Source organism: Melopsittacus undulatus, chromosome 12 (genome assembly GCF_012275295.1).
Source record: "Melopsittacus undulatus isolate bMelUnd1 chromosome 12, bMelUnd1.mat.Z, whole genome shotgun sequence".
Classification (NCBI taxonomy): domain Eukaryota; kingdom Metazoa; phylum Chordata; class Aves; order Psittaciformes; family Psittaculidae; genus Melopsittacus; species Melopsittacus undulatus.
The window spans coordinates 1,892,257-1,904,545 of NC_047538.1; the positions used below are offsets into that span (position 1 = coordinate 1,892,257).

At 54.5% G+C, this 12,289-nt stretch overlaps 1 protein-coding gene across 2 annotated transcripts; it reads left to right on the forward strand.

The window, feature by feature from the left end:
* Positions 1-552: 552 nt before the first annotated feature.
* TMEM51 (transmembrane protein 51) lies at positions 553-10,548 on the forward strand. Of its 2 annotated transcripts, none has more exons than XM_034068546.1 (3): positions 553-610; positions 7,000-7,448; positions 8,861-10,548. In XM_034068546.1, the coding sequence occupies exons 2-3, from the start codon at positions 7,108-7,110 to the stop codon at positions 9,270-9,272; spliced, it is 753 nt and encodes a 250-aa protein (XP_033924437.1). In that variant the 5' UTR covers positions 553-610; positions 7,000-7,107; the 3' UTR covers positions 9,273-10,548. The 2 variants fall into 2 exon arrangements, with proteins under 2 accessions (XP_033924437.1, XP_005145496.1); XM_005145439.3 differs by lacking the exon at positions 553-610 and adding an exon at positions 2,015-2,733.
* The last annotated feature ends 1,741 nt before the right edge of the window (positions 10,549-12,289 follow it).

Below are 12,289 nucleotides of genomic sequence, written 5' to 3' on the forward strand. Positions count from 1 at the left end.
CAGCTGGGATGAGGTGTGGGAAAACATATAGTTCTTATATATTGGGTGATATGGTTTAGTCTGAGGTGTCCCTGCCCATGGCAGGGGGGTTGGAACTGGATGAGCTTAAGGTCCTTTCCAACCCTAACTATTCTATGATTGTATATTCCATGATGGAATGCAGGGATGGCAGGAAGTAGGTGCTGCACGATCCTCCTCCGGGGTTCCAGGACCCTAGCAAGCAGACGGGTTGGGGTCTGTCCCCTTCACCACTGGGTGCATAACGAGTGTGGGAAAAGAAACACCAAAGCACATCCCTGATGTGCCTGAGCTCATTGCTGCTGCAAGCACAGACCTTTTGGAGAAGGGGAACCAGAACCAGCCTGTGCCACCGCCTGCGCCGGCCGAGAGCTTCCAGAAAGCCCCGAACGGAACCACAGCTCCATAGAGGGAACGGAGGGGTCGGTCACGGAGGGGTCGGTCACGGAGGGCCCCTTCCCCCTGTGCCCGCATGGGGAGCGCTGCCCCGGGCCCGCCCCGCCGATGGGGCCGGGCCCTGCAAGCACCGCCCCAGGAGGCCGGGCCGGGAGCAACGGGAGGGACCCGCCGCAGCCGCCGTCGCCGCCGGGAGGTACGGGGGGGCCGGGGCTGCGGGACCCCAGTCCCGGGAGGGAGCGGGGCGGGGAGCGGGGGCTGCGCTCGGGCCATGGCGCCGGGGATGGGACTGGGACGGGGTTGGAGCCGGGACCGGTTCGGGCTGGGCTCGGTCCGCGGTGCTCGGGGCAGGGAGCGGGGCTGGGGTAGGCTGAGACCTCGGGCAAGGACGGAACCGGCTTATAGGCTCAGTCCCGGGGCAGAAGTGGCTCGGGCTCGGTGCTGGGACGGGGCCAGGCGGGACTCAGCCGGGTCCCGGCTGGGCTCTTCTCTGCACCGGGGGCAGGAGCCGGGGCTGGAACCTCCCCCGTCTGGGGCCATGAGGGCCTCTGTGCGCGGCCCGTGGAGCGAGGGGTCCCCGGTGCCGTCCGGAGCTCCAAAAGGTGAAACCACCCGAGGGAAACGTGCCCGAGCAGGGGGTGTGAGCGGCCCGGGGGGGTGGTGGTGGTGTGGGGGTCACCCCTCATGAGCTTGGTGCCCTGCGGGTACTGAAGTGCCCTCATGAGACTGAGGAGAGGAGCGGCCACCCTTTGGGGAGGATCCGCTGCTTCACCGCGGTTGTCAGGAGGAGGTGAGGGTGTGAGTGAGCCCCATTCCCAGCCCACCGGCCCCTTTGTGGCGCTTCCCATGGGAGTCTCGGAGCACAGACCCATTGCTCGAAGGCGTCAGGCCCGGGGAGGTGCAAGAGACGGGGTGTGCACGAGTGTGTTTGGAAAGCAAACAAAGACAAAGGGAAGGGAACCTGCGCAGGTCAGGTCCGTGCCTGGTGCTTTGTGACCCGAGCACTGGTCAGGGGGTTCCAGTTCTTCCCACTGTGCCATTCCTGCCAAAGAAAGAGTGCCCGCAGCTTGGAAGGGCTCTGGCAACTCTGCCAATGGCTCCCAAGTGGTCTTTAGAGAGAAAGCAGCCCTGGCCCCCAGCACAGGCACCCTCCTGCCCTGTGGGTTTGGGATACAGGCCATGACAGTGACAGTTATCTTGGGAAGATCCTGTCTGTGCTGTGATGATTTATTCCTATGAGAGGCACAGGCAGAACCATGGAATTCTTGGGTTTGGAAGGTGAGGTTGGGTTGGAAACCCTTCAGGTGGGTGTTTTGGTAGGCTGGGAGAGCAGGAAGTGTGCCAGCCACATTCCACCTGCCCCGAGCTCTGTCACAGCCCCATGCTGGAATTGTTGGCTGCTCGGGAGTGTTTTATGGACTTCTGCTCTGCCTGGGTGGTTTTTCCCTTGCGAGCCAGCTCTGCATATTTGTGTGTGTCAGGAGCAATCCGTGTGTGTGTGTTCCCCATAGATACCTACAAAAGAGTTGTCTCGAGAATCATGGCATGCCCAGCAATGGAAGTAGGTTGAGGTGCCTTGGTGCAGCAGAGGTTGTGTGTGAGGGAACCCCATGTCAAGGGCTGCTTGTGCCCTGTTGAACTGACCCGTGTCTGTGGGAGCAGCTCTTGCTGTGGGCAGTGTGCCCCAAAGCAGGAAACCTCCGTGTTTCCTGGAGGTCATTTAGAGCGTGGCTGGGTTTGTTGGGAAGCACGTCCATGTGAGCAGCAGCCCACAGTGCTGTGTGTGACACAGGATGCCCTTGGCTTGGCCTGGTGGAGCCTGGGTGAGGGAAAGCTGCACCAGGACACTTGGTCTTGGCTTTTGCTGCTGATGGGATGTCAAACTCCTTAGCGTAGGGGAGAACTTCCTTTGATGAGTCCCTTCTAACCCAAACCAGACTGTGATTCTATGATCCTGCAGCTTTCAAAAGGCCCAGGGTGTCTTGGCGTGCCAGCCAGGAAGACAAGCTTCCTAGATGGCCACGAGGAACATGTGGGTGTGTGGCTGATGAACCCAGCCCTCACCCCAAGTAACTCGGAAGTAGGAGATGCCTTTGATTTTTGTTATGGGTAATGACACGGGTGGGGAAAACCTCAGGAAGTGCTTGTGGAAGGAGCAGTGTTTGCCCATCGGCACCCTGCAGATAGCTGAGGGTTGGTGATGCTCAGCACCATAAAGGAGCTGCCTGTATCTGCACTCACATGGAGATCCTGGGAGGCCAGGGCAGGGCTGTCTGCTCCCAGCTGGAACATGGGAGGAGTGATCCCTCCAGCAGCAAGGTATGTGTCCATCTCGGGAATGCTGCTCAATGTGTTTCTTGTTCCCAGTGCATTTGTTAGGCAGAAACCTGTGTTAAGGCTGCACCAAAGCAGCCAAAACTCCTGCATGAGCTGTGCAGGAAGCGTGGAGCAACCTAATCCCCAGCAAACCTCCATCCCTACGGGAATACCTGTGCCTGCCAGGGTGAACACTGGGGCTTTGTGCCTGGCTGCCCACCCAGCTTCATCCCTCCCCCTGCACCCTCCATCGTTCCTTTGGCTCCATTGGCTGCTCTCTGGGTTGTTCTTGCTCGTTGGCTGTTTGAGAAGTGAGGGCAGGGTGATACTGCTTTGGGGCACAGTGAGATGAAGGACATTGTTGAAACCCAGGGGGAGGATGAGGAAGGTGATACCAGCACGATGTGCTAGGTTAGTGGCTTGCAGCAAGCTAAGGCTCCCGCTCTCCTGTAGTCTGATGGGAGCTGCTTAAAGCCCTCCAGGAGGGCTGGGAAGCATTCCGAGGCAATGGGAATGCCAGATTTAGCTTCGGGGGACATCAGAAGGGCAGATGGGTAATGTCTGAAGGCACTGAAAGGCTTCAAAGGAGAGGGTGGTATCTGGCACAGAGCAAGGTCACAGACCCAGAACCAGGGGGGGAAGGCTGCTGGAACAGCTTTATCTTGGCAGGAAACAGCAGATCAGGAAAAGTAAAGGAGAACAAAAAGCGAACACAAAGGTGCGAAGTGGAATTCAAAGGGAAGCAGGAAGGAGGCAAAGCCCAAGTGCTGGGATTTTCCCAGGCCGGGGCACACAGCATAGGCTGTCAATTCAGCTCCCTTCTCCAGCCACAAGAGAGGAAAAGTTCCCAAAGCTCTGGTTTAGCAGCCCCTTCCCCGGGGTGTTAGGCTGCTGTTGGCTGCTTGTGTGAGCCAGGCTTGGGAATAGCATGGACACTGCACACAGCGGGCTGGACCCGGTGAGGGCTCGCTGACCTGCTGGGAGCCTGTGCCAGCATCATTATCCCCAGGAATAAATGGCAAATACAAATTTAAAAGCACTCTGTGTCCAAGTCCATTACTGCTTTGCAGGAAGAACTGCTCTGATGCTGTGATGAAATTAAGGGGAGAAGGAGAGTCTGGGAGGTGGTTTCTCATACTTCAATGGCAAAGTTCAAGCTAATCATAGAATCCCAGAGTGGTTTGTGTTGGAAAAGACCTTAAAGCTCATCCAGCTCCAACCCCTGCCACGGGCAGGGACACCTTCCACTGGAGCAGATTGGTCCAAACCCAGTCCAGCTTGGCCTTGAATGCTGTTATCCTTCAGCCCTCAGCATATCTGTCCCAGTGCATTGCAGCATCCTGAGCTCGGGAATGCACCAGGAAGCCTTGGCTTTCCTGTGATGCCCTTTTCTGCAGGAAGCTGCAGTGCCAGGGGCATGGGATCCCCCTGGGTGGGCTGGGAGAAGGGGGAAGCAGCCTGTGTAGTGTTCCAAGAAAGCACTGCTGCTTGCTGGGTGCTGTCTGCAATGGTGCAACTGAGGAGGAGTTCTTAACAATGAAACTTAAGGGGAAAAAAAAGCTGATGAAACAGCTCCTAGAGTGTCTGTTGGGAATGCCGAGAGCGGTGAATGTGGGTCACATTCCTGTGCACTCTTGGCAGGAAGTGTAAGCAGCAAAACATGGGAAAGCCCTGCTAGTCTGCAGGGGCTGTCCCTCCGGGTCTCTGCTCCCTCCTGAGATGCTCTAGAATAGGCTGTGGGTGTTTGTCCAAAGGCCTAACCGGCATTTCAGCTCAGCTGCATGGTGCTGGGTATTTCCCTCCCCACTGGAGCAGGGAGGAAGCTCCCCACATCCTCTGAGCTGTTTCTGGCCAGGAGCATCCCTGATGCTGGGGCAGTGGAATGTGGGCAGCCAAAAAGGCCTGAAGATGGGAGGATACAGCCCGAGTTGTGACCTGTTGGTCTGTGCCTCCGTGAAGGGTTTGTGTTGCTGGTGGGTTGAACCTTTGTGTGACAAGGCTTCTGCCACTGCAGGAATGAGGTCGAGTGGTCACCAATTAGCAGGGAAGGTGGTTAATGAGAAGGCAGGTTGGGTGTAAGCATGGAACAGACTGCCCAGGGCCGTGCTGGAGTCACTGGAAGTGCTCCCAAACTGTGTAGATGTGCCATGGGTTAGTGGTGGCCTTGCCAGTGCTGGCCAATAGTTGTACTGGATGAACTTAAAGGTTTTTTCCAGCCCGGTTGATTCCATGATCCTGTGTTGCTCCATCGTGGCACACTGAGCCATGCATCACACTGACTCCTTGGAAGCCCTGGAGCAAGATCATCTTGTTCCCTGTGACTGCATCGGGGTTTCACCCGCTCCCTGGATGCAGACTCATTCCTCGTGAGCCCATGACAAAGCTGTTGCTGCTGGAGCAGGAGCGGGAGGTGGTGTCACAGAGAGATCCAAAGGTTGCGGAGGGCAGGGAGTGCGATGGTGCTGCAGGCAGCAGTAGCTGTTGCGCTTCCTCATGAGTCACCTCCATGGGGTTAGAGTTTCACCAGGAGCACCGGGATGCAGAGCACGATCCGAGGGTGACTCCATCTGGCTCTGCATCCCCACAGTGGGAACGTTATTGTGGAGGGCTGGTGTCTCCCGCAGAGAGGAAGATGCTATCTGCTGCCACCCTGGCTGCTGCCCGTGCCAAAAGCCTCCAGGCTGTCTCCAGGTGTGGTGGTGGTGTATGGTTGATCCCAAGCCCTCCCACACTGAAGTAATAGTTGGGAATGTCCCAGAAGAAGTCATGAGGTGCCCTTTGGCTCTGGCAGCTTGCAGGGAGCCAGTGAGAGGTGCGGGAAGCCTAGGAAAGCACAGAGGAGGTGGAGGTGCTCCCGGCTCTGCAGCCACACCAGTCGAGTTTAATGATTCAGAGATCCTGGTGTAGATCATTGCCAGGGCTGCAAGCATGTGTGGGATGGGGATGAAGGTGGGTCTGGCTGCAGGGAAGACCATGTGCCCTGGGCAGGCAAGCACCAAAGCAGGGCTGGAGCAGCCTTTCACTGTGCTGATGGGTGTCCATCTGGATGGGGCTGTCCCCAGCACTGGGGATGCTGGACTGGAGGCAGAGATTGCAGCAGCTCCTTCTCTGGCCACTGACGTCAGGGTTATTGCTAAAGCAGCGATAAGCACATGCTCTGGAGAGCCAAAAGAAGAGCTAATTCAATAGAGACACAGACTTGTATGTCAGGTCTCCTGCTTTAATCTGATTGCTGAGGGATCTGCATAAAACTTTCAGGCGCAGAGATGACGTAGAATTGTAGATCCTGTCCTCTCCCAGGGGTGAGGTGCCTCAGGAAGTCCAGAGAGACTTGGAACAGACACGAAGGTTCAGACCCCAAGTTTAGGTGGAGCTGAGGAACAATTCCTGCCCCAGAGGGTGCTCAGGCATTGGAACAGGCTGCCCAGGGCAGGGCTGCAGTCACCGGCCCTGCAAGGGCTCACACATGGTGGAGATGAGGCCTCAGTGCCATGGGTTAGCAGTGAACTTGGCAGTGGCATTGGCAGTGCTGGGGTACAGAGAGAACCCTGGTACACACATGAGTAAAGCAGGGAGGCTCCAAAGGAGGTCCAAGGCTCTGGCAGAGCTTTGCTGCAGGGATGTGGGTTACTCGCCCGTGGGTGCAGGAAGGGGTTGTGCTCAGAGCTCCACCTCCCCCAGCCGAGGTCAGGAGGGTTCGCTGCCAGGATGCTCAGCCATGGGCTGGCTGGGAAAGCACCAGTTTTGCTTTCCCTTCTCCATGCAGGGAGAGGTGGTGCAGGGCAGGCAGCCAGCGCTGCAGGGAGCCCTGCTCCGTCTGCGCCAGGGCTAAAGGAGTTGTACAGATTGAGATTTGTCCCTGAGCATTTGCAGGTTAATGTGCAGTGATAGCCGCTGCTTGCCTGGGGCAGTGCAGCTCCAGAGAGTGTGGAAGGTTGTTCTGGTGGCATTCTTCCTGGTGCTGGGAAGAGGTTGGTTATAACACTCCTAAGGGTGGCCAGTCTGCATTCTTAGCACATGGTAGTGACTGGGTTCCTTTCTGAGCTTGGTGGATATTACAGCCAAGAAGGCAGCAAAGGTTCACAATGAGAATGGTGGGCAAGGATCTTTCTGCCTTGTTATGTCCTGATGTGCTCCCCACAGGCACACTGATATGAGATTCCAGCATTAGCTGCATAAGACAATGTTATCATCACAGCCACTGCAGTGATAGCTGCGTAGCCTTTGCCTCACACCATGCACTAACCATTGCTTCCCATCTCTTCCCAGAGCTCACCACCTGCCTGGGGAGGGTACCACATACCTGCTAGCAGGACTGCAGCCTCCCAGAGCTGAGCCATGCTGTAAGGTGGGGACACCCAGCCAGCAGTGAGAGCAATGGCCCAGTCTCGTACCAATGGCTCACACTATGCGCTGACAGCAATAGGGCTGGGGATGCTCGTCCTTGGCATCATCATGGCTGTGTGGAACCTGGTCCCTGGCTTTGGCCCTGATAACAAACCCACCACCCATGCTGGGAACAGCAGCAAGCCCGACCGTGGCAATGGAGGCATTCTGAAGAGCAAGACCTTCTCAGTGGCATACGTGTTGGTAGGGGCGGGTGTGCTGCTGCTGCTGCTCTCCATCTGCCTCAACATCCGGGACAAGAAGAGGCAGAGCGAGGACATTGTTCGTGTGCAGCACCAAGTGTCTGTGGAGCCCTCGCACCAGGAAGACAGGTAAGCCTTTAGGGAGTGGGGTTGAGCATAGGAATGAAGCCAAGGGCTGCTATTCTTCCCTAAGGAGGTCTGGAGTAAGGAGTGTAAGGCTGGGAGGGCTGCAGTAAGAGAGCATGTGTCATGCTTTGGGGCTCAGACCTGTGGGGAAGAGGAAGGAATGACTCCAGCTGTACACATGCTGCTGTAGGTGAAAGGGAGCGTTGTTTGTGTGGAGGCTGGGGTCTGGATGGAGCCGTGGCCCAGCCAGCCGTGCAGAGACGTGCCACTCCTGCCTTTGTCACTGCACAGGCATTGTGCTGAGAGGGAATGCTGCCGGCACTGGTTAATGGTTAATGCAGGAGAGCAGCCTGGTGCTGCAAGCCAGGCCAGCTGGGCCAGTGATGGTGGTGGAGAGGAGCAGGGAACGGATGGAGAACAGGTTGTGTTTCACTGGGTGCAGCCAGAGGTGCCAAGGAGCCTTTCAGCTATGGCTGGGAATGGAGTTTAGACCTCCTGAAAGTCTACAGGGCTCTCTCTTTGCTCAGGCAGCTCCAATGAGTAGAGCAAAGGCTGCTGCAGCAGGCACAGGCTGAGCAAACACAGGGTGCAGAAGTCCCCATCCGTCTCAGCCATGCAGGGAATCAGCAAGTCCCTGGTGCAAGCTGTGGCCAAGCAGAGAGAAGCAGGAGAGCAATGGGACAATACAGGGTGTGAGGAGACAGGAGGAGATGATGGCTGCTGCATAGGGAATGCTTTGGGGGAAAGCATTCCTCAAATCCATGACTGCAGAGAATTCTTCTCACGCAGATAAGAAAACCTGGAAAAAAAACAACAGAAAACTGGGTATCCCTATTGGATTGTAAAGGTAACTTCAGGCTGCAAAAGACATATCTATCTGTGCAGGCTGTGTGCAGGTGATTTTGGATAGGGGTTAAAGTCTTGCAGAGCTGAATTTGTTTTGCAGAGAAGGTAGCTATCTAGCTGAAAAAGCATTGGAATGGGAAAGGCAGAGGGTGATGTCCCTTTCAAATGCAGTTTGACTGATTTTTGAGAAGGAGAGGAGAGAAATCAGTGTTCTGCTGGGGGCAGAAATCACTGCTGTGCAATAGAAAAAGAGGTTTTAAGGGTAAAGGAAGTGATGACCAAATATTGGTGTATGTCATGAGGAAATAAAAACCTGTCTGAATGTAGGTAGGATTATGATCTGTTCTGTCAAACAAAAAGGGACTCACCCAGAGGAGGCCACAGAGATGCTGTGAGGGCTGGACTGGATGAGCTTTAAGGTCCCTTCCAACACAAACCAGGCTGGGATTCTAACATAGACAGGAAAACAATTTGTTAAGGGTCTGCAGAGGGGGTTTTATCCTCTCCTCTCCAGCCCATCTCCACACAAAGCTGATGTGCTGCTGACAGCCTAATTTCTTCCCATCTAGCCAAGAAGAGGACGACGACACATCTTCCCAGTACTATGTCCCCAGCTACGAGGAGGTGATGAACACGGGCTACTCTGAGCACAGAGACTTGGACAGGAGCACCAGGATCAGCGTCTCCCTTCCCTCCTACGAGTCACTGACGGGGCTGGATGACAGCACCACGGTCCCCAGTGCCATGAGCACGGAGCCAGGCACAGAGCAGCTGCCCGGGAGGCAGAGCTCCCGCCTCAGCAAGCGCCTGAAGCCGCTCAAGGTGCGCAGGATCAAGTCAGAGAAGCTGCACCTGAAGGACATCAGATTAAACCTGGCACAGGGGAACAGCACTGCCCCTATCACGATAGAGCCGCTCACCCCCCCGCCCAAGTATGAGGAGATCCAAGAGAAGGTGCCGGGGAGCCAACAAATGACTTAAACCATTCCCCAGAAAGCAGGAACCTGTGATGCAGCTGGGATTTGGGGGATTTGGGGGGTTTTAAAACAACCACACTAAGAGTGGCTTGGTCTGTGGGTGCAGAAGTGGTCAGGGCTTCCTGGAAGCTGCAATGTGGAGAATGCAATAGGTGCATAGTGCTGCAGCGTGGGGACAGGGTGAGTTTTCCCTCATTACAGAAGACTATGGGGAAAGAGGCCTGGATGCCAGTGAGTCTGCTGCTGTGAAGTAAACAAAGGCTGCAAGTGCCAGAAGTGTCATTTGTGGTGTTTTTACATGAGGACCACCCAGTGTGGTTCCACTCTGGATTCCTCAGTACAGGAACATGGACCTGTTGGTGAGGGTCTAGAGGAGACCACAGAAATGGTCCGAGGGCTGGAGCAGCTCTGCTGTGAGGAGTGGCTGAGAGAGCTGGGATTGTTCAGCTGGAGAAGACTCCAGGAGACGTTATTGCAGCTTTTCAGTTCTTAAAAGGGGCCTGTAAGAAACATGAGGAGAGACTTCTTAGTAGGGTGTGTTGTGACAGGATGAGGGGTGATGGGTTTAAATTCAAAGAGGGAGATTGAGGCTGGATTTGAGGAAGAAATCCTTTACACTGAGGGTTGTGAAGCACTGGCACAGGTTGCCCAGAGATGTGGTGGATGCCCCATCCCTGGAAACATTCAGGGCCAGGCTGGATGTGGTTCTGGGCAGCCTGATCTAGATGAAGATGTCCCTGCTCATTGCAGGGGTTTGGACTGGATGAGCTTTGAAGGTCCCTTCAATCCAAACCATTCTATGATTCTCTCCTGTGTTGTACCTTTTCACCTCCTTTTCTCCTTACACCCAGCAAGACGTTTCCAAGTCACTAAACTGATACTGAACAAGGATTTTCCAAGTGGAAAAGGAAAATATTCTTTTTTATTCTTATTTTTGGTGTCTTTTCTGTCTTAGTAAGGGTAACCACATTGCCAGAGTTCACTGCAGCTTCCTTCAGTCTGGGGCTGGGCTGGTGGCCCGGAGCCAGCCCAAACTCCTGCCAAGGACTGTGCTTGTTGGTGGGGGCTCAGAAACAGGCTCTGTGCTCCTCGGGACGGGATGGATTTATTGCCTTGCTTGTTTTCTCTGTTGTGTTTTGTGTTCTGATTCAAAGGGGTGTTTGGAGGATGGATCCAGGTGGTTGGGAGCTGGTGTGTACCTGCCAGGAGGTGCATTGCAGGGTGCAGTGACTGTCGAGCATCCTGAGCAGACCTGCTCTAAATAAACACTTTGTACCTTGTGTTTGTGTGTGTTACACTCTCATGCATGGCTATGGCCCTCTCCAAGCTTTTCAAGTGATCCACAGTGTTTCAGAGTGGATCCCGCTCCATGGGTATTCTGGCCATGTGCTGCATCCCAGGCTTCCAACAAAGCGATCCATGACAAAGTCATCGTGTTCAGCCAAGGGCTCCCTCATACGGTCTGACTGTTGATGGTGTGGGTGGAAAGCAGGATCTCCCAAGGATGTTTAGCTGATGTTGGTGTAGCCAATCTGCCCTCTGCCTCTTGCTGCTGATGCCATGTCTTTGCTGGGGTGATGCTGATGTTGATGTAGTTATGGATTGTACAGCAGAGCTTGACTTGGCAGTATGATTGACCAGAACGAAGATAAAGGGGAAATGCTGGCCCAAACCCATCTAGCAGTTTCTCTCATTAGCTGTTATTCCACACTGCATCTCTTCCGTTCTGTTGTGATGTGGCAGGAATTTCACTTTCCTGTGCCCCAAGGCATGATCTCAGATGGGCACAATCTGTTGACCAAGGGGCTTCCTTACTAAAGGGAAGGAAATCAGTAGCAGAATGTAACCTGTATTGAGGGAGTGGAAGAATGTCTCTGCCCATGGCAGGGGGTTGCAACTGGGTGAGCTTTAAGGTCCCAACTCAAACCAGTCTGGGATTTGAGGTCTGTGGGATGCCCATGCTGTTCCTGTGAAAGGTTGCAAAGGTGGTCCAGGTCCTTGGAAGTTGTCTCCCAGGCACCTGTGCCCCTAAGAGCCTGTCCCTGGTGGGAGGCAAGGCATGAGGTCCACTATTCCTGGTGAAGAAATGCAACCCTAACAGTTCTCTTGGGAAATGTGGGTTAATAAAATTAAGCTTCTTGTCTGAGTCATTGGTTTCATCGAGCTTCTTTTCCAGAAAGTCCTGTTGAATGAAACTGACTGGCACAAGCAGCATCTTTCCCAATGTCTTGTGTAGGAAAAGAGCTGGAAAACTGGTGTGAAGTGCAGTGACTGCAGTGAAACAGGCCGTGACTAATAGAGTCATTATGCCAAAAATGCCCAAATGGCTAACGAGCATCTCCTGCCTCTTGCATGCGTGTCCTTTGATGGCATTTGGAAAGCAGAGGGAGATGTGGGATGCTGAGAGGTCTGAGTACTCCCAAAGACCCATGCTGGTAGGTGAGAAATGGATGTGCTTCCCCATGCAGTGTGTAAGGTTGCATGTAGATCTTGGATCAGTATCTCTGGAAGGTAACTTGTTTTCCACGTCAGCCCCAAGATGGGCAGAGCTGGTAATAATGCAACTGAGGAAACAGTGTTATGCTCCAGCTGGATTGGGGCTGGAAAACCTCAGCTGCTCTATTGAAGGCAAAGCACTTGGAAGGAAATTAAGGGATGAAAATGCTGGTAGTGGAAGCCAACATTGAGGCATCTGCTCAAGTACTGTTTGCAGAGTTCTGCTGTGTAAAACCTGCTGCTTCTGCCTCAAAATGAAGCATGGTAAAATCTTACAGGATTCTTACTTACCTGTTCTGCATGTGTTTTGTGTGCAGCTCCCCTTTATCCCGAGCCCTGCTTGTGTATGCATGCACAAGAACCAGAGACCAGTTTAGGTTGGAAGGGACCTTAAAGCTCCTCCAGTTCCAACCCCTGCCACAGGCAGGGACCCCTTCCACTGGAGCAGCTGCTCCAAGCCCCTGTGTCCAACCTGGCAATTAATAACTACTAAATAAAACCGGGGAGGAGGAATAGCAATGTCCT

Coding starts and splice junctions, on each gene's coding strand:
- TMEM51 (XM_034068546.1), top strand. CDS start 7,108: ATGGCCCAGTCTCGTACCAATGGCTCACACTATGCGCTGACAGCAATA. Junction 7,449..8,860: donor CCCTCGCACCAGGAAGACAG/GTAAGCCTTTAG, acceptor CTTCCCATCTAG/CCAAGAAGAGGACGACGACA.